Source organism: Marmota flaviventris, chromosome 3 (assembly GCF_047511675.1).
Source record: "Marmota flaviventris isolate mMarFla1 chromosome 3, mMarFla1.hap1, whole genome shotgun sequence".
Taxonomy (NCBI): Eukaryota; Metazoa; Chordata; class Mammalia; order Rodentia; family Sciuridae; genus Marmota; species Marmota flaviventris.
This window is the reverse complement of record NC_092500.1, coordinates 52,752,792-52,778,328: the sequence shown is the minus strand read 5'-3', so window position 1 is coordinate 52,778,328 and position 25,537 is coordinate 52,752,792. Positions and strand designations below refer to the sequence as shown.

The 25,537-nt window shown below is 35.9% G+C and overlaps 1 protein-coding gene across 2 annotated transcripts; it reads right to left on the bottom strand.

Annotated features, from left to right (window-relative positions):
- Kics2 (KICSTOR subunit 2) lies at positions 1-25,537 on the bottom strand. Of its 2 annotated transcripts, XM_027925763.2 has the most exons (4): positions 25,269-25,537; positions 18,665-18,950; positions 5,697-6,508; positions 1-1,617 (listed from the first exon to the last, which is right to left on the bottom strand). In XM_027925763.2, exons 1-4 carry the CDS (start codon positions 25,501-25,503, stop codon positions 1,544-1,546), a joined length of 1,407 nt encoding a protein of 468 aa, XP_027781564.1. In that variant the 5' UTR covers positions 25,504-25,537; the 3' UTR covers positions 1-1,543. The 2 variants fall into 2 exon arrangements, with proteins under 2 accessions (XP_027781564.1, XP_027781556.1); XM_027925755.2 differs by having other exon boundaries at positions 1-6,508.

Sequence of the window (25,537 nt, the reverse complement as noted above, 5' to 3'; positions counted from 1 at the left end):
TTTAGAAGAGCAATTAACATTTTATTTTAATGTCAATAATTGCAGTATATAATAAAACCCATCTTCGGGGCGAAACAAAATAATTTCAGTTTTTTGACAGTGCTAGAGATTGAACACAGGGTTTCATGCATGCAATCTACCATTGAGACATATCATACCCCATTCCCTAAACAAAATAATAATTTTAGGGTTTTTTTTCCATAGGAAGGTATACAAGTGCCACAAATTTAAAGACTATTCAGTAGGTTATCATTTAAACATCAGAGAGAACATTCAACCTTTGTTTTTCCGGGATTGATTTATTTCACTTAGCATGATAGTCTCCAAATCCATACATTTACCTGCAAATATCACAAAGTCATTCTTCTTTATAACTGAGTAATATGAGGAGAATAGAAGTTCTGTGGTTTAGACACAAGGGAATCAAGGAAAGGGAGGGAAGATAGGAATAGGAAAGGCAGTGGAATGAATCGAATATCACTTTCTTATGTACATATATGAATACACCACAGTGAGTCTCAACATCACATACATCCTAATTAGAATAAGATACATTTTATGTTTGTATAAATATATCAAAATAGATTCTACTGTCATGTATAACTAAAAAGAACAAATAAAAACTTAAAAAATAATAAAATAAAAGCTATTCAGCACTTCACTGGTTACAGCCCTCGCCACTCGTGGCTACCTGGGTGGTTGGAGCCAGACTGCTTAACTACAAGCACCAACCAAGCAAAGAATCACATTGGTTTTCATTAACTTTTATCACCACCCTTCACATAGTCAATTTTTAATAGTTGTTAAATGAATGAATGCTGAACACTAGGAAGGAGTCGTTTCATATCCTGTCGTCTTCTGCTGGGGGCGGTGGGTCAGGAGGGCAGCTCCAACACTGGCCTACCCTGGAGTAACTAAGACCAAGATGACCCTGGGGGAAAGGAGTGTCCTATACTGCCATGTCTGTTCAAAAAAGAAATGATCCTAGGCCTAAAACCTAGAATGTCAACCAGCTGAGTCACTGTAAGTCTCAGATCACACCACTTATCAGATTTTCTAATTTAACTGCATTCCAGAATTTCTCTGTTGTTTCCAGACTAGCAAAAGCAGAATTCACCTTATGGACAAAGTTAGCAAAAACCTTCAACTATTTTCCTCTCCTAGGTCAACAGCAGATGCCATCCTACATTCTTCTGCTGCTGCCACTGTGTGCTAAGCACACTCTCAGAATGTACTCCCATACAGTTGCTCCCGAGAACCCTCCCTGAGTTATACCAGGGCTAAGAGTACCACCTCCAGGCCTGGATGTTAGAGAGCTACAGGAAAGGGAGCCCATTTGTCTCTCCATCTTCTAACCTGATATCTTACACATACCATATGGTTTTAAATGTAAAGTACCCCAAAAACAGACCTTGTCATCAAAAGCAGACTGAAAAATATGCAAACAGTCAAAATACTTGCATTAATTAAGCCTTATGGATTTATGTGATACCAAGAAAAGTCTCTACAGGCAGAAGTGCACGTCAAGCCTATTTCTTCTGACTCATTTCCTCTGGAGAAGCTGCTTAGAATAATTCAGGCAAAAGGCCATGAAATAATTGCATTGGTAACAGGAACCTGGTAGAAAAGCAGAGAGGGAATTGCTAAATTAAACTGTACCTACAGGGCTTTCTTGGGGAGTCACATGGTATGTTCCTTCTTTCTCAGTAAGAAAGGAGAAAAATAACTTTTTCCTTAAAGAAAAAAAAAAATCAGGGGCTAATTTAATGATTTCACACACTAATTTAAACAAATAGAATAAGAATGATCCTAATAAAACATTACATAGTAAAACTACTCTTGGAAATATTTATTAGGCCAAATTATCTGCTAGACACAAACAGCACTGCTTGGCTTAGTTGGCTAAAGGTCCTGTGTGTTCAAAGTGGCTAGGCTTCATTGTGTTCACACCATTAGTGTCAAAATTGACACACACACACACACACCCAATACATATTCTTACTTACTGAAAAAGATGAACCGGTTGTAAAAACAATCAAAACGAATACTTCCAGATGCTACTTCCCCAAAGTGGGTCAGAGACCACTGGGGCATATTCTGGCTCCCTGAGACATGGGTTGGGGTGGTGAATGGAGTGGAATTGGTGAGGGCAATATCAGAAACTAAGAGAGGAAGGAAGGGAAAAGGGAAATGGAGAGAGGGAAGAGGAAAGGTGGAGGAAAATACTCAACAGTAATGAAGACAGAACCAGGAGAAAAAAAGAGAAAGTCATAATATTTATACAGAAGTATCTTGAGGTGAGAGGGGAAAATGGCTGCTTTGCTTCAAATTTGAGGTTAAACATAAGAGGCAAAAATCCTTAAAAATTCATGTTTCTTTTAAAATTCTACAGCTTCTCTGGAAGATGCTAAGGAACTAATTCACTATTTTTAAAGCTGGTTTTAAAAAAGGCAAAAGGAAAAATCAGATTTATCAAGCCATTCCTATATAATTGTACTTCAAGGTAACCAAATATTGGGAGATGAAATTTCTCTTTGTAAATATATTCTGGCTAATAAAAAAGGAAAAATTTAATTAGAACATAACCAGATTGTAGCTGATATAAACTATCTAGAAGACACACATCCATAATCACAGTTCAAGATTTTTTTTTAATAAATTTTTTAGTTGTAGTTAGACACAATATCTTTATTTTTATGTGGTGCTGAGGATCAAATCCAGTACCTCACACATGCTAGGCAAGTGCTCTACCACTGAGCCACAACCCCAGCCCACAGTTGAAGACTTTAACACACTTCTCTCAACAACTGATTGATCAATCAGACCCCTAAAAAATGAGTTAATAGAGAATAACTGAAACAATGCTATCAACCAACCACAAAAATTTGGGAATAAAGAACCACAAAGATTCTAAAAGAGGAAGAGTGGATGTGTTGGCTAGGCATTTATCTGCCTCCTCTTCTAAACTAGCTCTTTAAATGCTATTCAAATTTCATATGTAAGCATAGGTTGGTCATAGACTTAAAAAAAAAAAAAAAAAAAGGAGAGATGTCAAGTTTAAGGGAAGAGGGGCTCATCTTTTATTTATACAGCTTTTGAACACCAGTTTTCAAAGTCTTTTTTATATGAATGATCTCATGACAGTCTTACTCTATCCTTTGAAAAAGGCAACCCATATTTTCATATCCCATTTTACAAAAAGAGAAATTGAACTCAGAGGCTAACTTGCCAAAGAAATACAACCCATAAGTCAGCTGCTAGATCAAAAGGGTGGACATGGTTTAAAGATCACCTGACTGAATCCACTGGGAGTACAGTGAAGGACCAATTATTTCTTGAAAGCAAATTTTCCCAATATGTCCAAAAGTACAAAGCAATTATAAAAAACGTATTGGCTCCTCAGTTAAGAAATAGGCTTTTGGCTGGGGATGTGGCTCAAGCGGTAGCATGCTCACCTGGCATGCGCAGGGCGCTGGGTTCAATCCTCAGCACCACATAAAAATAAAGATGTTGTGTCCACCAAAAACTAAAAAATAAATATTAAAAAAAATTCTCTCCCTCTCTCTCTTTAAAAAAAAAAAAAGAAGAAGAAGAAGAAGAAGAAGTAGGCTTTTTTTTTTTCCCACACACACACTACCCAAAATGATGTATTGGATAATAGATTGGACCTGAGAGGACAAAGCTGTACACATTCACCCTATGTCCAAACAGAACCCTCAAAAGAAACACTCCTTGAGGGACTTCTTTGGCAGACTTGGTGCTGACCATGCTCCCAGCTACCCAGAAAATCATAAGGTTGTGGTTTAAGAAATGAATTTCAAAGTAGATAGTCAGCAGGGAATGTGCAGATTTACTCTTCCAATTAGAAAAACACAGGTGTTAGAGATCATCTTCTTACTGTATTTAGAGGATAAACCTGAGAGTAAAAATGACTCTTTCTTCACTTAAACCAAAATGTTTTTTAATATGAAAACTTTTTTGGAGGGTTTAAGAAATCATTAGAATATCAATATTTAATCTTCAGAATCCCTCAGTACAGTCTATGACAGCTGCAGTGATTCATGAATTGTCTTAGATTTTAATATTTACATCTGCCTTCTGTTCCTTGTAAATTCTTTTTTGTTTAAAAAATAAACATACAATTCAAATATGTATGCATTTGACAGCTTAAGTGTCACATGTTTTATTTACACCCCTCTGTGTTCCACTGAAGCACATATTATTTTAGGTACATGGGAGAGCCCTATCATTAAGGCTAATGGTGGTTTTATCCAGGGGAAAAAAATACACAAACACTGAGGAATATTTTTCAGTTCCTTGGCAAAGTACAAAAAAGAAGAAATATGATTTGACTCTTTAGTTCCAACTGTTTTCAATTTTTTAAGTAAGGTCAATGTTGTAAAATCTGTTCATATTTTTATAGAACCTGAGTGAATAAAATGCAGAGATAAATCACTACATTCTATTTAAAGCAAACTGGCTTTTTACAAATCATATGATGAGAGAGAAATAAAGAAAAACACATATTCTCTCCAGAAAGTAGGCGGGTGTGTTCTTCTACCAGGAAATCCAGACTAGGTGGGCAGTCCTCCCACTGACTTGGAGGCTCCCTGGCTCTGCTGATGTTGCTGGTGTGTCCTCCTTGGACACCCAGTGCAACAGTGGGTCTGCATAATCATGAGAAACAGCACTCAGCTGGCTGTAACATTTTACACAAACTTTGAAAGAACTACCAAGTAGTAACAACTTGGTTATTCTTTCTGGTTCCTTTTTACTCTGAAACAGTAACGGAAATGAAGGATTTTAGAGTCCATTATGCCTTTACTATTCCACTGACTTCTCCATGAACACCTACTGAAGGAAAATGATGAGGCAGACAGTGCTAAGATGTAGCACTGCTACTAAACATAATTTGCAGAAGGCAGACATGAAACCCAAGTTCAGATGTGCTAAGTACTCAGTTAATTACTCAACTATGAAGAGGTCTTCTGAAAGCACAATTGATTTTTAGCAAATGCAAGGCATCAAGACCTTCATTTTGATTTTATAAAAGCAGGGCACATTGTATGAGAAGCTAAAGTGGTTGAAAAACCAACACTGATACTTTCTGAGCCTAAAAATAACCAGGGAGTGGAGCCAAAGATGAACATAGATTTCAGCAAAAAAGTGATAACAGTCAAAGAGATAGTACGAAGAAGAAACCCCACGATGGCTTACGCTGACTTTAAAACAGTGAAAACTTCAAACTTTAAAAAGGCAAAAACAAATGCAGTTTGACATATAAATCACTCCAAAAGAACCAATGGCCATTAGAGTTGCCATGAGGATCATCTGAACTGTTAAAAGCTGACATTACGCTACCAATCTGATTCACCTTTAATTGCAATGACAGAAAATGTTCAGTCCACATAAAATAGAGGAAAAATACAGGAGAAAATACTGGAACGACTTTGCTGAACCATGGAGATACACAGCAGTCCATGATCACTTCCCAGATTACTCTTTGGATACTTAATTCAACTGGTCTTAATTGCTTACAAAGTGTACAACACAATTAGAGAGGATTTGTCTTTAATACTGCTCTGAAAGAAGCATGAATGGACGTAAATTCTAGCCACATACCACTGCAGATCATCAGAGCAATTAAGAACACAAATTCCAGTCTTAAAAATCTCTTACACAAATCACTGGCTAACCTTTGGATCCAGGTTTCAGACTTGCAAAAACTTTGGGGTTCTTAAGGGCAAGTGAGAGCTCATTGAGGAAGGAAATAAAGTGGGAGTCTCGTTCAGATTTTTTTGACTCAAAAATGACAACAATGGTAAAGTGAGGTTCTGGGCGGGTAAGGAAGTAGGTACTCTGAACTTTGTCATCATAGAAATGAACCACTTTCTCCAAGCTGTTCAGGTCTGTTGTCCGGTCTGTCATGATCATGATGACATTGGGCCAGTGCATGACTGGCCTGTCACTGGGCAGAGACACCACGGCTGGATACTGGTCCACACCCTTAGGGGCCTCCCTGTAGGAATGGGGGTGGTGGTAGCCATGACCCTGAAAGCTCTCTGAACCTCGGTTGTCAAAAATTAAGGACACGTTGGCAGCATCATATTTCCTGATGAAGCTGCAAATCTTTCCAAACAGGTCTGGGTTAGCTTTTGCAGTCAATGCTTTCATTTCTGAAGCTGTCGTTTGCCGGCTCAGTGCCTCATGAAAGTAAAAACTAAACTTGGCCAGGAGCATGTTTTTGAGTTTCATCAGCCAAAGGAAAAGGTGTGGGGGCTGAACAGCCTTCTGAGACTGCCCTCCAAACAGATGTTTCTTCGTCTCCCGCTGCTTTTCAAAGATCTGGCCCCAAGTCTGAAGCTTAGTGTGAGCACTGTGCAAGTTAACCAGAGATGGGAGGAACTTCCACTCTGAGACCTGGGCCTGGGCCTTCAGGAGATGACTCAGGACATCGACTTCCAGCTGGAAACTGCTCTCCAAAGGGCTGAGGATTGGGTGGTGAAACCTACAGGAGAGATTAGAAATCAGGGGAACATTACTCCACATTGATGTTTCCTACCTTGAAAAAAAAGCCCACATGGCCAAAAAATATTATTATTTTGATGACAGGGAAAGAAAGAAGAAAGAATTCCACATTGTTTTATTTTAAGAATTATGTTACCATCATATATTATGGAAATAGCCTGGAGTTTTGTTTTTTGTTTTGTTTTGAAATGAGAGTGACTACCTTTTTTAGAAATAAAGAAATAAAATTTGCTATTAGTCTTTCTTAACTTAATTTATTCTGAGAATTGTATGACTAACTATCATCAAAACAAGGCATCCTCTTTTCAGGGTGGTTCTGCAGAGGTACAGATTTTTAAAAAAAAAAATGTTACTAAAGGGGATAGGACTGGGGCTCAGTGGCAGAATGCTTTTCTAGCACATGTGGGGCACTGGGTTAGATCCTTAGCACTGCATATAAAAATAAGCACATAAAATAAAAGGCATGCTGTCCATCTACAACTATAAAAAAAGTTTTTTTTAAATTCACTAAAACATCTGTTGAGTACATACATAAAACAGATAAAGTCATTTGTTATACTCCACGAGGCATTATTAAACCTATTGTACAAATAAGAGTACACACTATAAACCTATATATGCAACTTAGTAGACAATCAATAAATGTTTATTAAAGAAAAACAGACAGCATTTACTAGACAGCCCTTATTCAATCCTAGTTCCAAATTCCCTTCATATTTAATCCTGGTTGAAAGATAAATGGTGGGGGCTGGGGTTATGGCTCCCTGGTAGAGTGCTTGCCCAGTATGTATGAGGCACATGGGTTCAATTCTCAGTACTACATATAAATAAAATAAATACACATTGTTAACTAAAAATATTTTTTAAAAAGCTAAATGGTGGCCAAATAAGAAATACCTAACAATCACTAATTAAGTAACTGGAAGAAAATCATCACAAGTACATCTAAAGTTTTTAAAAAATCTATTTATATACTCATTAAAGGGATTATGATTAGGAGAGTCACGTATCAGGTTGGACATTATAAGATAGAAACTGATTTTCATGTCAAAAAAGAATAGTTATTCACATAAAAATAACATTATTGTCATTTATTATCCACATTTTATCCTCAACATCCTCAAAATGTGGAAGTTAAAATACTAATGGAGGGTCAAGTCTAATAATATACTAAAATAATCAAAAGATAAGCCAGATTTCAAAATCTTTTCGCTCACATGCTTTATTAATTTGTGTTCTTCAAACATTACACACTTGGGAATAAATATTCAGGAAGTCAAACAAACACACACACATACACGTGGTAGCATAAGTCTCAAAAGTATTGAATTCTATGAAAGGTTCCTACCACCTCGGTCTTCAGGCCCCTTGGTGCTTATGAGCATTAAATACCACAATATTCTATAATCATGGCTACAAGGAAAATCTGCCAAGGAACCATGAACATGGAACAATTAATCAGAGGAAAATGGTATGCAGTTGGAGAAAACCCTACTACAGATGTTCCCTGAATGACAATGTCAATATCCCAGTAAATCAATACTCAATTGAAAATATCTTAAGTCAAAAATGCATTCAATACACCTAACCTACAGAACATCATCTCTATGTAACAGTATACTGGGGAGTATAGGTTGTTTACCTTGTGACCATGACTAGCTGTGAGTGTGGCAAGCTACCAGTGTCCAGCACAAGAGAGTAATATACTACATATCAGAAGCCTGGGAAAAGATCAAAATCCACAATTTGAAATATGGTTTCCAGTGAATGTGCATCACTTTTGCATTATTGTAAAGATGAAAAAATACAAGTCAAATCAAATCAATTGTAATTCAGAAACCATCTATAAAATAATATTTCTGATACTTTTCTACTATTTTCAGTTGGAAATCATCATTTATATCCAGTGCTGTCCTTGAAAGGACATGAATTCTCTGTATAACCTTCAGAAAGAATTCTGAACAAGCTCTTTCATAACACATACTAAAAGTGTTTAAATGCTCGACATTTATTAAAGATGAATGTGAATGTCGAATCTATTTTTCATTTTCAAGAAGAGCTAAAAATTCATGTTGATGTTAGTCTGCCAAGACACAGAGATTAGTATTATGATGCATCATTTCCCTGTTTCCACTCTGTGTGCTTCATAGTTATTCACAACTCATATTATAGGGGGATCTGTTAAATGGTTGTAATCCAAAAACAGATACCTAAGCTACAGCAGCAAGCCTGAAAAGAGTCTAGATACAGAAGAAACTGACAATTGTTTGCAGAAAACATTTGCTCTAAAGAAGGTAGGAAAGGGATGAGGGAAGGTGAGTCGGCATGCTCCACAAAATAGAGGAAAATATAAAAGAAGTTTGTATAATATTCTAATGAAGAACAAAATTCCACTTGAGAAACAGTACCTTTCTCAAATCTACATCATGAGTTCCTTTCAAAAGATCTATGATGGTCCCATGCATGTGAGAAGCCAGAAGTCCAATTAAAAATAAATCTAAAGCACAACTGTAAATATACTAAAAGCCACAGAACTGCATACTTAAAGATGGTTAAAATGGTAAATTTTGTTCTGTCCATTTTACTACAATAAAAAGAAATCTATAACCTCTTTTCATTTAAAATGATTAGTTTATTGATTTTCAGAAGCCAAAACATTGAGGATATAGTAGTTTCCCCAGCTGTGGGGCATATGTTCCAGGACCCCCAGTGGATGCCTGAAATCTCATAGTACTGAACTCTATGTATACTTTTTTTTTTCCTATACATGCCTATGATAAAAGTTTATCAACTAGGCACAGCAAGATAGTAACAACAACTAATACTAAAATAGAACAATATATCATAATATAAATTATGTGCATGTTTTCTCTCTCTCTCTCAATTGCCAAGGAGTGGGTAGCTTATACAGTACGGATATATGGGAAAAAGGGATGATTCTCATTCCAACCAGACAGTAAGAAATTTCATCATGCTACTTAAAACAGCATGCAATTCAAAACTTACAAACTGTTTATTTCTGGAATTTTCCATTTAATATTTTTAATCATGACTGACACGTGGACAACTGAAACCAAATAAAGCAAAATCATGGAAAAGGACGGACTACTGTAACAAAGAAGAATTAGCCAGAGATTTGCCCTACAGGACCTTCCACAGTAGAAGGAGGTATTTATAATAAAAAGTAGAGAGTAATACATTTATAATGAAGAATAAAAGTAAAATAATAGTTTAGAGGAAAGACTAATTCTTTTCCGTTGAATTATTGTAGAGGCCATAGAGGAAATGGCATTTGAATTCAGCCATGATGTTTAAATAGGTAGAAGCATCTAAGAGGTAGAAGCCCAATGACAGGTGAACGGATAAAGAAAATGCAGTATATACACATTATGGATTATTATTCAGCCTTAAAAAATAAAATCCATAGCCATGCATGGTGGTGCACGCCTGTAATCACAGTGGCTTGGGAGGCTAAGGCAGGAGGATACAAAGTTCAAAGCCAGCCTCAGCAAAAGCGAGGTACTAAGCAACTCAGTGAGACCCTGTCTCTAAACAAAATACAAAATAGGGCTGGGGATGTGGCTCAGCAGTCAAGTGCCCCTGAGTTCAATCCCCAGTACCCCTTCCCCCGAAAAAAGAAAAGAAAGTCCTCTTACATAGTACAACATAGAAGAAACTTGAAAACATTATGCTAAGTGAAATAACCCAGTCACAAAAAGATCAAACTCATAGAAATAGAAAATAGAATGGTGGTTGCCAGTAGGAGGGTCAGGGAGCAATGTTATTCAACGGATGTAGTAGGATTTCAGTTTTACAATATGAAAAATGGGTTTAGGATTTCAGTTTTATAAGATGGAAAAAATTCTAGAGGTGGGAGGCATAGCTCAGTGGTAGGGTGATTGCCTAACATGCTTGAGGTCCTGGATTCAATCCCCAGCACTGGAGGGGAAAAATTCCAAAGAGCTATTGTATAAGAATGTGAATATTCTTAACATTACTGAGCTGTAAACTTAATAAAGATTAAGATGGTAAATTTTATTTTTTTTTAAACCATAATAAAAAATGGGGGAAAAAGAGTAGGTGGAATTTAGCCATGTGAAGATGGGGTCTTGATTTTCTGGCCTCCAATTCTTACCACCCTTGATTCCACACCCTTTGCTGCATAACTCTGCCGCTATTTCCAAAAGCACCAGAGAGTACTATCTTACCCCTGGACTAACTACTAGGTCATGTGACTTGATTATGGCTAAAGAGATATTAACAAATCTGATGCAAGCAAAGGCTTTAAATGAGCTTGGTTGAGTTTATTCTTTTGCACTTTGAACAGTGCTCCTGGTTAGAAGCTTCCCCTCCAACCCTGGCCTCAGATTGAACACGTGGAGGAGACTTAAGCCCAAAGCTCACAGCAAAGAAATAAGCCAGTAAGACCAACAGTGTTATGCAGAGCTACCCAAATGAACCCAGCTCAGACAATCCCTCTAGGGGACAGAATAATGGGTCAATTTGGGAGTGGTTTGTTACATGAAATTACTGTGGCAATAGCTAACTGATAGATTATAGAATAATGAATGTACATTATAAACATAATAACAAAAAAAAGACCCAAAACAGAGACAGGAAATGACAAATAATTATGAGAAACATTAAATTATGAATTGTTTTTTTACTTTTGCTTAAAATCTTCAGTGACTTCTGTTTGGAGCCTCTTCCTCTAAGAATTTTGCTGCAATTTAAGGCATCTGATGGGCAGTGGTAAATGAACTTGAAAAGGTAAGCTCAACAAAATCACAGAAGACTTCACTTAATTCTTCATGTTAAGATCTAGGCACGTCAAATGCCTAGATAGATGCTACCACAGAAGTAATACTATTATTGATTTTGCCTATGGAATTTTTAGTGGGAAATAATTGATGATGTTGAATTATACATGTGAAACTAACAAACTATTTCATTAACAGTCTCATTATCACAACTCATTTCTTGAAGAAAATAGGACATAAAGCCTAAATAAATCTAGTGCTGCCCTAAGTTAAAATCAGCAAACTATAGTGACACAGCCACATCAATGTTTATAGCAGCTCAATTCACAATAGCTAGACTAGGGAACCAACCTAAGTGTCCCTCAATAGATGAATGGATAAAGAAAATGTGGTACTCAATGGAATATTACTCAGCTTTAAAGAAGAGTAAAATTATGGAATCTGTCAGTAAATGGTTGGAGTTGGAGAATATCAAGCAAAATAAGCCCATCCCATAAAATCCCACAAAACCAAAGGCCTAATGTTTTCTCTAATATGCAGATGCTAATTCACAATAAGGTGGGGGGGGGGGGCGGCGGAGAGGCACTAGGGAAGAATAGCGTTACCTTAGATTAGGTAGAGGGAAGTGATAGGAGGGAAGGGGAGGGGATGTGGAGATAGGAAAGACAGTAAAATGAAACAGACATTATTACTGTATGCATACATATGACTGCATGACCAATATGATTCTGCAACATGTACACTCAGAAAAGTGAAAAATTATTTCCCATCTCTGTATGATATCGAAGTGCATAAATGCATTCTATTTTAATGTATAACTAATTAAAACAAATACAAAATTTTTTAAAAGTCTGCCCATAAATAAAACTCATACCTTAAAATGAAAAAAAAATCTGCCAGCTGAAGCATTCAAATAAAGAAACTGTTTCCTAAAATGAAAATTTATATAGATCAATTTTTGAAAAACATGTTTTTAAAATTCTAGCTATAAATTTATGATTCCAGAATATAAATCATGGAATGATATATTATTCCCATGCCAGAAGTTGTTGTTGTTTGTTTGTTTGTTTTTCAGTACCAGGGATTGAACTCAGGGCTTCATGCATGCTAGGCAAGCTCTACCACTAAGCTATATCCCTAGCCCCAGAACTTTTTAAGATGCTATCTAGAAGCTAGGCACAGTGGTAACATGTCCATAATTCCAGCTACTCAGAAGGCTGAGCCAGGAGGCTAGCCTGGGCAACTTAGTAAATCCCCATCTCAAGAAAAACAAAAAAAAAACAAAACAAAACAAACAAACAAAAAACCAGGCTGGGGATATAGCTCACTTGCCTAGCATGTGGGTGATTCTGGATTCAAACCCTAGCACTGGGGGGGGCGCACTATTTAGAATGTATAAGTAATAGCTTCCTTCCTTCTTTACAGCATTATTTCTTAAAATCACATTTTTGATTTAGGACAGAACATGTTAATTTCCATTTATAATTCACCTTCCACTTTTTAACCATGAAACAGAAAGGTTAGCTAGCCAAATTTTTTTTTTATGCCCAATGTACAAAACAGGTAGGTAAATTCAAAACAAATTCTACAGAATCAGGAAATAGAACCAAGTTCTACCTCTTCTCCAAAGTATTCAAGGAAGAGTAAACACTCTAATCTTCTACAAGCTGAATTCATATTTCTTATTCTAAATAGAACACAATGAAACTCTTGTATAATTAATAATTATTAACATAACACAATTTGTTAATAATTCCATTTGAAATTCACCATCACAAAGGACTGTGATTCTTAAACAAGAATTTACTTTTGCTTAAAAACAAAATAAGTTTATCAAAAGAGGAAACTTTTAATATCATTGTACTCTGAACACAACTGGTTCTCAAAAGAAAAAAATCGGCTTTCCATTCATCTTTTTTTAATATATATTTTTTAGTTGTAGTTGGACAATTATTTATATATTTTTATGTGGTGCTGAGGATCAAACCCAGTGCCTTGCAGACGAGCGCTCTATCACTGAGCCACAACCCCAGCCCCTCCATTCATCTTTGAAGGGAGATTAGACACTGCAATAACTCATGGGCCTCAAATCAAGGCCAGAGAATCAGATTCCATGTTATTCATCACACTTGTTAATTTTTAAATACAAAGATATTTTATTGTTTGAAAGATAACACTATTCACAAAATTTTATATGAAAGTTCTGACATGTATCAATTTTATTGGGGCAAATAAACTTTCCTTGTCAAAGAAATGGGTCCTTTAGGTAGAGGATTAGCTCTTTCAATACAAGAGATCACCAAGATATGAATTCTTTCTCTAGAGCCCTGGAACCACAAAAGAAATGTGTTTGATGTGGTACAGATACTAAATCAAAAAAGCTTATAGAAAAAAAGGATGTTAACTCTTGTTAACAATGGAAACCATATTAATTTATACCTAATTAATCCTACTTCCCAAAGAAAGTCAATATAGAATCTTAACTTCTTAGAATTTCTTTACTAAGGAATTTATGTTGTTCAAATTAACCCAAACTCCCTAACTTAGACTATTTTCAGGCTAGAATGTGTCTGTGATCATAAATTCCTTTTTAATTAGAGAAAGGTAACATGGGTAAAAGAGACTAGAGGAGAAAACATCTATTGGCCATACACTATACTGCAATTCAGTTCCATCAGATTCCTTCGACATCCACTCAAAAGATGAGAGGTACAACTAAGCAACCACCCTAAGAGTTTCAAGAATGAAATCTGGGCTTTCATCAGAAAAGGGTGAAATTTATAAGTCTCTGGAAAATGGAGTTTTTCCAAGAAGGTTCGAAGATGACAGATTAAAAATCTAATGAAATGAAAATGGCTAAATAACAATAATCACTCATAGGAGATACACACATGCATTCACAATACTAAAGCTCAATACCCAGTAGATGAGTTGACATCTTTCTCTTATTTATTGTATAACTATGTATCAGTATCACTGGGAAGTCTGAAAACACAGGCTTCTGGACAGAAACATTAAATTTTACTCTCTTGGGGAAAAGGAAAAGGGCCAGGAGTGGGTATTTTTCTTAAGCTTCCCAAATATTTCTGCAAACCACTTCACCTTAGCATTTGGACATCTCTGCATGACATTTCTTCCTCTTAGTATCATATTCCCAATTACACTTATGTCTTAAGTTTTTGGTTTGCAAAAAAAATCATTTTACTAAAAGAAAATCTGTATTAATCAGATTCATGGAAGAGGTAAATAAATGAATATTCTAAAAAAATATAAAATTTGTAAAAATATAAAATTTGTAAATGTTTAAAAAAAGAAAGTGAATATATTTGTAGGCATATTCTCAGAAATAACAGAACTCACTAACTTCAGCTACCCCTTTAGAGGGCCAAGATTCAGGGGCAGGAGAAACACTGTACTACACGTTCTTTGGTACTTTCTTCATTGTGAGTCATATTACCTACTGAACAATAATAAAAAGAAAATTTAGAACTGTCATACAGATCAAAGAGATATGAATATTAAAAATAAAAACCAGCTATAAAAGACATCTGTGGGACACCTGGGGAATTGTGAATATGGACTATATGATTATAGCATTACATCTTTATAAAAGATAAAATCTACTTAAATCTATAGAAATTTATTTCATGTTCTAAGAAGCATATGTAAACATAACAGAGTTTTTATACTCAGGAAATTCAACACTGATTTTCTTCTTTTTTTTTTTTTTTTAAACTTTGAGACAAGGTTCTTGCCTGGGTTGCCCAGGCTAGTCTTGAATTTGCAATCCCCTTGCCTCAGCCTCCTGAGTAGCTGGGATTATAGATATACACCATCAACACTGGTTTTCTTTTATCTTTAAAAAAAATTTTTTTTAGTTGTAGATAGACACAATACCTTCATTTTATCTATTTATTTTTATGTGGTGCTGAGGATCAAACCCAGTGCTTCAAACATGATAGGCAAGCGCTCTACCACTGAGCCACAACCCCAGCCCAATGCTGGTTTTCTATCATCATATAATATATATTTATCAGATAAAATTTGATTTGTTTTGCAGTACTGAAGTTTGAAACCTAAGCCTTGCACATGCTAGGCAAGTGATCTGCCACTGGCCTTCATCCCTCGCCCCTGATTACTTCTATCTCTTGTACATAATTTAATTGTTGTTTGGAAGTAAGATACAAGATGATTGCCTCTTACTTCTAAACAATAATAAAATTATATACAGAGAGAAAACAAACATGGAAAATTTTAACAATATATAAATTTAAAAGATATATTTATATGTGCATTGCACAACTGTCTGTATTTTTAGTAACAGCTTTACTAGTATTTCATTCATGTACCATAAATATACCATAAAATTCACCCATTAAGAGTATATAATTAAATGGTTTAGCATTTTCATAGAATCATGCAACCATCATCACAATCAATTCTTCTTGGGTGTATACCTCAAAGTAGAATTGCTGGTCATATGGTAATTGTGTTCACCATACTATGCCTGCAATTTTTCTATTGAATTAAAAACTCAAAATAAAAAATTAGGGGAAAACTTTAATAAGCACAAGAAAAGAAAAGAAATAATAAGCTTACAGCTATAATCCCAGTGGCTCAGAAGGCTAAGGCAGGAGGATCACAAGTTCAAAGCCAGCCTTGGCAAAAGCAAGGAGCTAAGCAACTCAGTGAGACCCTGTCTCTAAAATAATATACAAAATAAGGCGGAGTTCAATCCTGGGTGCTCTCCCTCAAAAAAAAGGAAATACTAAAGCTTAAAAATATATTAACCAAATCATCTTGTGCTCTGACAAAATATGTACATTACATGATTCTATGTAATACACAACTCTTATTCTTAGCAGAAGAAGGTAGTAAGTGCTTACCATGACTCCTGAAGAACCAATTTTATTTAGTGACTTGCAAAATGATCAATGGAGGGAAATTACTTATTTGGAAAATAAGAAACATCTCAATATTTTATACAAGCAATGATGCATCATAAAAGAATATAAGCTCTATTTAGGATGTGGTTCAGTGGTATAGTGCATACTTAGCATGCAGAAGGACTTGAGATTAATCACTAGCTCCAAAAAGAAAAATAGAAAAACAAAAAGAATGATTCTAAAGGCAGAAGAGGGGGAAGAGTGCTTAACTTCTATGAGATTTCATATAAGGAGCATTCTCTACATCTAAGATTTAAATCAGATAATATATATAATATATACCACAGTGTCTATCACACAGTAGTTGCTCAATATGTGCCAGATTCCTTAATAAATAAATAAATAAATATTCCCACCCTCCATTTATATAAGCTGTAGAATCAATTGCCGCTTTATTAAAGAAACATTTGCATTTTAGTTTTGAAACAGAAAGAAATGCATGAGGCTACTTTCAGATTGTTTTCTCCAATTCTAGCTTTTCATCTGAGCCCTAGACCCTAATTTTCAACTGCCTGCTGAATCTCTACTTGAAAATCTGTAGCAACTCTAACTCAACTTGCCCTGAATTTTTGCTTTTCTTTCTAAAATTCTCCCCTTCTTGACTTCTCAGTCCTGTAAATGATATTATTATTGGTGGGGCAAAGCTCCAAATCATCTTTGACAGCCAAGACTTGTAGACTTCTGGTCATCAGCTTGTTTCCTATTGTCTTGCAACAATGTTGAACTACTACCACTTATTGGACTATCTACCCTTTCCTTCTGCAATCACTATCTTCACTATCCCATTACACACTCCAGTGCCACAGTAATTAGTCTAAGGTAAAGATAAGGGTATCATACTTCCCTGTTCAAAAAACTTTTCATAGTTACCCATTACTTTAAAGTATAAACTCTCAACCAGGAAAACAGCTATGTACTGATTCATTCAGCAAACATCTACTAAGCACCTACTGCCTCATAATCAAGGTTATTGAGAGAATGATGTGGTACTGAGCACATTATTTTAGGCAGATACCAGGTGCACAATGTGTATTTGGTAATAGGTATATTAAATTTTAGTGGGGTATAAACAGACTGTCCCTATCACCAAAACATCCTTTGATCACTGCTTTGTGAGCCTGGTCTTTCTTTTCAGGTCCACCTTTACCTTACAGTATTCTTTGCCTTTTCTTATGTATGATATCTCCTCATGTTTTGGGCTTTTTATTTTTCAAGTCTTTATTTGGTAGGTAGAAGGATTCATTACATTAGTGTTTTAGGCAGGACAGTGTGGATGAACATTAATATCTGCTTCTAATGGGATGTTTTTCTGCAATTTTCTCATGTGTACAACAGCCCCCAGACCCAAGAACAAGTTCTTGGGCATTTTCTTCTAGAGTTCAGAATTAAGAAAAGAAAAAAACTGGTGCTCTAATTATTTTCACTTCAAGGTAATCAAGATTTTCTCCCTGAACTTATAAGATATTTATTTTGCTTGAAATTAAAAGTAATTCACAATAATAAAAAAAAATCCACCTTGTTAGAGTCTGTAAACAAGTCAGGATGGCGCCTGGTGCACCACCTTTCTTTTTTAAGCAAACATATCTGAATTCATATATCCAAAGGGTGGCATTCTTCAAAGAAATCACTCTCCAATCATTCCAATATACAATTATCTAGTTGCTATTATGTACAAGGCACTATGCCAGGCTTCAAGGAAGCAAAATAAAATATGGTTATTTGCTTCAGTGATATTCACAGTGCTTCTAAAATTCTTTTGGTATTACACTTTGGGCCATTTTGCAGTGAGCAATGCAACATAACTGGTCTCATTTCTGTAGAAAAGCAATATCCTTCAAACAAAAGCAATTTTACAATTGGTCAACATCTTTAAAAAAAACTTAATATTCTCCTCCAAACAACTTTTTAGTTATCAAAAAAAAATTAAGTATGCCTCCTCAAAAATAGATGCTTGCCTACACTAAGGAAGTTTGAAAACAAAAAACAAAACAAAACTATATATGACTCTGAAAGAAATTACAAAGGAGATCCCAACACATGTTAAGTAATTGCTACATCAGAGTAACAAGTAGATAACTCACTTAGCTGATTAATTTGAAAAGGACAATACACAGTATGTTAAAAAGTCACATTACTTTATATATAGTTCCCTTACTCTTAGAACTATTTCATAAGCAGCAAAATCAATTTATTATACAACTTTATAAAGAATTACTTCATTCTCAATTTTTGCTACTGCTTAGAGAAGTATCCGTCCAACATGGTGTTAGCTAAGCTCAAAGGTGCCTAATCTATTCCTGTTGATTAATTAATATAAATAAAATGGAATATAGTTATTTCTCCATAGATCTTAGTGTGAAAAAAATTCAGAACCTATGTGGTAATGGGAGGGCTGCCACATTTTCTCCCTCCCTCCTGCCCTACACTGACCTGGAGCTGTATTTCTTGAGGATGGTGTCCAAAAGGCCAACAAGCTCTTCAGCGTTGATGAATTTCTGTGTGCTAAGTGTGTACATCTTCTCATAGAAGTCTGCAATCTCCATCCGAGCCTGAACGAAGAAGCAGAGCTGCTCTGACAGATGGGACAGGAGTTCTTCCACATGAGGTGCAGTCCCACCTAGGGCCCCACGGCCAGTCACCACCTTCTTCAGCTCATTATGTAGGGAAGTATAGATGGTGCGGATGGAATCCTTCCGACTGAAGAAAGACTGGCCCCCTGGCAGGCAAAGGACATAAGCACATGACAGGTAAAGAAGATAAACATAAGTGCCAATCACCTCCCAGCATTCAAAAGGAAAGAACCAGAACCCACAGAACTCAATGAGTTTACATCTACCATATTTTCAGATTTTTGGTTGAAATACAAATACTTTATGATTCATAATTTCACTGAGGAATAAGTTAAATGAATGTATTATGCAATTCATCGGTATAACAGTGGACCTATACAGGATTTTTTTCATCCACATTCCAATTCTCCCCATTCTACCACTCCATTTCAATAAGCATTCAGATTTATTTAAGCGCACAATTAACTTACAAAATAACATTGATATGGACCTAAAAAGCCCTCCTCTCACATAAATATATATATAAAAAATAACACCTGAATTATTAAACACTTTTGTTATTTCTGGAGATTAGAATTTTCTGTTTCTGCTTTAGAGTTGCATTTCCTTTGACTCTTAGTTTTTAGGCTGTGCTAGAAAATGGAATACACACATCCCTTTTATGCATGAATACCTACTGGGATGTCAGGGGAAAAAAGAAAATCTCAGCACTCTTGACAATATAGGTTATGATATGATAAGCATCACACTCTGAATTATTAAGATCATGAACCAATTGTAAGTAGCTGCTGCTGTAATTCAGAGATTCCAAATGAAATAAGCAGAAACTAAGACTAACTACAGCCTACACAACAGTCAAAAAGGATCAAACAGCATAGATACCATTTACTTCTGTATTTATACATTATCAATTATATTTCTAATTATAAAGCTAGCTTTGTGGATAATTTTCAAGCAACTCAGCACCCCACCAAGGAGCTAGAAGCAAGTCATGTTTAAAACAGTGATTTATAGGAATTTTTTTTTAAATTCAGAGACCAGTGAGTTTAAATTTTCTGTTGATAAACCTAGAGTGTTATAATGAATGAAGTATTATTCTATACATATTAAATAAGGGTGAAAATCATTTATCAAGGCATTTGTAAAACACTCACTTAACAATAGACTGTTTCACAATATTGTTTTTAGTTCACTACATGGTAATGCTTTAAGAAATAAAACTTTGCCAGGCATGGTAGTGCCTGCCTGTAATCCCAATAGCTCCAGAGGCTGACGCAGGAGAATTGTGAGTTTAAAGCCAGCCTCAGAAACTTAGCAGGGCCCTAAGCAACTTAGTGAGACCATCTCTCCAAAAAAAAAAAAATATATATATATATATATATATAGATAGATAGATATATATAGATAGATAGATAGATAGTGTGTGTGTGTGTATGTGTGTATATATATATATATATATATATATATATAAAACACATGTTATATGTGTATGTGTATATACTTGTACACATATAACATGTGTTTGTGTGTATATATACACGTATGTATGGCTGGGGATGTAGCTCAGTGGTTTAGCATTCCTGGGTTCAACCTCCAGTAAAAAACAAAAAAAAGAATCTTTTTGTTTTGGGTGGTTTTTTGGGGTTTTTTTTTTTTTTTAACATTAACTTACATTTATTTATAGCTACATTCACATGTACCATCTGAAATAATACTTTTCCAGAAAAAAACAAATTCGTCCAGTTCTTGTCAAAATAATTGTTGATTTCACAAGTTTATGAGACTTTATGTTGTAATTGTTGGGTGTCTTTTTGTTTTGCTTTATTTTTTTACAGTAGGCTAAGGAATATAATCCAGGTATATTTCACGATTAAATTAAATCTCCAGTCTCCCAACCTTTTCTTTGAGACAGAGTCTAAGGTGCCCAGTCTGTACTCAACCTTGTGATCCTCCTGCCTTAGCTTCCCCAGTTATTGGGGTTATAGGTATGCAGCACCATGCCTGGCTAAGAAATGAATCTTAATATCCCTTACTACCAAGTTGGGTGAATAACTTGTCACAGCTTACCCAGGACCTTTCCGATTTAGGAACTAAAAGTTTGGCTTCCTGGGAGACTCTTAGTCCAGGTTTATTTTGAGACTGGGTCCAGCTATGTTGCCCAGGTTGGTTTCAAACTCATGGACCCAGGCAATCTTTCCACCTTAGCCTCTTGAGTAGCTGGGCAGGTGTAGGCTACCACACTCAGCTTAAGTCTAGGTTTTAAAACCAAGTCCTACCTTCTGTGAATCCTTGATTCTGGACAAACTTAATGGTGGTAACCCTTCTTAATATTAACTCTACTACTGATACTGTCTAAACACAATGAACAACACACACCTTTTCTCCTACTAATAGGTGCAAATACCATAACACAAGTAGATCAATCATCACACTAGCATTTCATACAGTAATGTACCCTGGAGGGTCTGTATTCCTCCCATGCCCATTTTCAGTCTAGTTCTGATTTTCTAGAGTGATGAGAAGAATAAATAGGCCTCTGTGCCCATGTGTAGGACAAAATCTCTTAGGTTAAGAAGGAAATAAAAGTGTCATATAAACCCCCAAATCTTTGGAAGTGTGAAAGACCTGGTTTCAAATCCCAGCTCCCAAGCTTAAAAAGCTGTGTGATGTTCAAACTACCTATCATTCAGATCCTTAATTATTGTTGTTCAACGTTAACATAAAATTAGTAGCAGGATGCATGGTACATTCCTGTAATCCCAGCAGCTTGGGAGGCTGAGGCAGGAGGATCACGAGTTCAAAGCCAGCCTCAGCAAAAGCAAGGCACTAAGCAACTCAGTGAGATCCTGTCTCTAAATAAAATACAAAATAGGGCTGGGGATGTGGCTCAGTGGTTGAGTGCCCTGAGTTTAATCCCTGGTACTCAAAAAACAAAACAAAAAAACTTGTAATAAAGCTGTTAAAAAGACAAAATGAAATAGTACTTGTAATATGCCTGGAAAATACATGCTCAATAATGCTAGACTCTTTAACTTATAACTGATATGAGAAAATTCCCAATAATATATTATTGAGTTTTGAAAACTCTATAACAAACTGCTACTTGACAAATAGCCAGTTGACCTTAACTGTGTACTCACTTCCACTATCAAACAGGTGGCCTTGGTGAAAATTTTAACTCCGCGTTGAAAAACATACTTACCTTCATCAGATTTCCCTTCTCTGGAGGAATGGAAAGACTACGTAAAACAAATATCTTTAAAAGCTTATCAATATACATCCACCACCAGTATGTGAAACCAAGCAAATTAAAATCACTATAAGAAAGAGAGAAACAACCATTGCATTTCTTTTAAAAACTCTCATCTATCTCAAAACTCTCATCTATCCTAGTTTGGAATATCCAGTCAGATCTAGTATTCCTCTACACTGGGAAACAAGAAACACCTGATTTCTCTTTCCATTATTTTAAATTTACAAAATATAATTGTTTTGAATATTCCTAGGAGGCTCTAGTTATGAATGCTTAATATTTTTCAAGATTCCAACAGTTCATCTTGAAATTTTTTAAGCATATTAAAGGAGTATGTAGGGCTGGAGTTGTAGCTCAGAGTTTAAGCACTTGCCTACCACGTGAAGCACTAGGTTTGATTATCAGCATTGCATATAAATAAATAAAATAAAGGTCCATGAACAACTAAAAAGGAATATGTAAAACATCTTTTGTATTTTACTCTACAACTTCTTGCTAATGATAATTTTTAAACATCAGTTCTCAAGTCATTTTCTACTATGCCAAATTTAGCAATCAGATTTGAGGTAATTCTCCAGTAACAAAACAAAGGGAACTTTGTTTTGGCCTTCTAAAATCCTCCACAGGCACTGAATCAGCACATTTTAATCACTGATCCTTCCCAAACAGGTATTATTCTTCCTTCAAAGGAAAGAGAGGTGCTAAGACCAGGAATCCACCCAAAGTTTTTCAGTAACAGAGCCACAACAGGAACAAAAGACTTCTGTCAAATCTGTCATTTGTTCAGAGGCTTCCACTTGCTTCAATAACCAGAGTTCACTGTTATAGCCTCAGACAAACATCAGTCACAAGATAGGTCACTTTTTTTTTTTAAAATCTGGAACTTGCTCAGACAATAGATCTTAATTGTTCTCACCACAAAAAAGAAAAGAGAGAAAGCATGTGAGGTGATATATATATTAATTAGCTTAACTGTGATCATTTCACAATGTTTATGTATATCAAAACATCAAGTTGAACATGTAAAATATATACAATTTTTATTTGTCAATTATTCCTCAATAAAGCTGAAAAAAAGACTTAAGCATGCATAAACTTTTTGTTTTACTTTATAAAGAAAACCATATAAATAATCTAATTAAATATAAAACCATATAAATATTCTAATTGGCACAATAGTTGCAGAACATGAGAATGTTTTAAATTGCAACACATAATTTTTTAGAAAATTGACAGTCAACCTAATAATCATGAGGTCCTATTATAATTACACTGACATCACATATGTTCAAAAATATGGACAAAAAACTAAGATATTTGCAAAGTTAAAATTTAAATTCTATAACTTACATTTGCTGCACTGTTACTTGTACATGTAAGTTATGAAGTACTAAAGTTAAACACGCCATTTTCAGAATATTTACTCAGAAGTGAGGCCATCACCTGGGAGTTTAACAGTGCCTGGACATGTCTCAGTGTGAACTGCTGGGTAGGTCAATTTCAAGGACAGCCCTCAGGTTCATCCATTCCAACTGGAGTTCAAGCAGAACTCTTCACTTTACACAATGGCCACTTCAGAGAGCCCAAGTCAGAGACAGCAGAAGATTCATACATATGTTCTTACACATAGGGCAGCCACTTCTGTATACATAAAAACCTGGTTCATACAATGTACAACTAGAATACCAGATTTTTTTTAAACTGAAGTCCATAAATAGGTTTTAGGAAATCCAACCACACCCTATCAGATTATATGTAAAATTTTGTGTACATATATATCTTTGTTATTAAGGACACAGTTTTCATCAAATCCCCAAGGATGAGCTAAAAAAAGTTTTAAGAATCATGACACTTGGATCAATCACTATTCTTTATAGGTGGGAGAGTCAAAAAACCACCAAAACTGTCAGAATATTACCTATCTTCAATATTATAGCTAGAATCCTCCCCCATTTTCATAAACATATATATACACATACAAACATGTCTATATAACATAGTATGTATAAATGATGACATACATACATATTTTTAACAGATTGTAAGGATAGCTCAATCTGACAGTGCAAAGGCAGTTCAGGTTTGAATTCTTCTACTCACAATGACAAACAATTTGTTAATCTGTAAAAAGGGAAATAACATGTAACAGCAATTGCATATTTACCAGATGCCAGTGTGGGGGAAAAAAGGAGAAAAAAAATCATACAAGGTCAAACTATTTGACCCATGTTTGCCAACAAATTAACATGCTAAATATTTGAATATCAACACCGTAAGAATCTCAAAGCTCGATCCCTTAAGTGTGTACCAAAAGCTCAATAGGTGGACACCTTCAGACAATATATGGTTTAAAAATGGAAGTTACGCCCAATTTTACCTTTCTATTCTTATATTGTATATGTGTGTCCTTCATTCACCAGACCCTCTGTGTATCTGATAATTAAAGAGGCTAAAATAAGCCAAATACTAACACATCCCAAAGCTCCAGAATTCAAACCTTTATTACCTTAAGAAATATTTTATACGCACAGTCTATGGCTCTTACATCTATTATTTCCATATCTACTCAGATTTTTTTTATATATATATTTACTACTAAAAAGAGTTGAATCTGCTTTTGCATCTGTTTTTGGACATAAGAGCTACATGGAGTGCTAATGCTAAGAGCATTTACCACTTCCCTCCTAAGTCCACTTTCTAGTGTTCGGCGTATTTCTTGCCTTCCCTGCCAAATATCCATCTGTTCTTCATTCATTAAGTATGTACTAACTACGAAGACGGTATAGGACTCCATCCGTAACACTCAGGGCCTTACCCTTAATAGGCCAAATAGTGTTCATTAACACAATCTGGTTATATTGCCAAGTTTTGCTTCTCTGCAGTGTCACTAGTTGGAAGAACGAGGACATAGGAGTTTGGTTAACTTCTCATTTATGGCACCTATCCATGCACGAGGCATAATGGTAAACCCATCGGTTTGAGGCACAGCCCTGCTAAGAACATCCTCCCAGTCGGTCTATCGGCGACGCAGGCCGATGGGCGGGGTTTGTGGAAGCCAGGGAAGGAAAGGAACAGTGGGAGGAGACCTGGGAATGCAGAGTTGAGCCTGCCGCTGGGAGCAACAGAGACAGGAAACCCAAGCCACTGCCGAATGGTGAATATACCCCCTTTCCTTCCTCCTCAAGGGGCACGGGGAGCGGGGCGGAGGTACCTAGTTTCTGCCCCAGGTAGGTGAGGCTGTGATAGACCTTCTCGGCCGCGGCCAGGTGCGCCAAGGCCGCCAACAGCGACAGCCAGCTGCCCCCCGCGCTCTTGTTGGCCTCCCGTTCCTTCTCCACATTGTCCTTGGCCTTGTCGTAAGAGAAGATACCCAGGTGAGAGAAAAACGTCTCCAGCACCGCCTGTTCCACGGGGACCGGGGCGGCCAGCGGAATAGACTCCCCCATGCGAGCTGCGCTGCAGCTCGACCCACGTGGCTGT

Bases quoted from the DNA above. Each gene is read 5' to 3' on its own strand.
- Kics2 (XM_027925763.2), bottom strand. From the start codon at position 25,503: ATGGGGGAGTCTATTCCGCTGGCCGCCCCGGTCCCCGTGGAACAGGCG. The intron at 18,951-25,268 runs GTACCTCCGCCC...TTTGCCTGCCAG, and splicing joins CTACCTGGGGCAGAAACTAG to GGGGCCAGTCTTTCTTCAGT. The intron at 1,618-5,696 runs GTTAGCCAGTGA...CTTTTCTACCAG, and splicing joins TCTGAAACCTGGATCCAAAG to GTTCCTGTTACCAATGCAAT.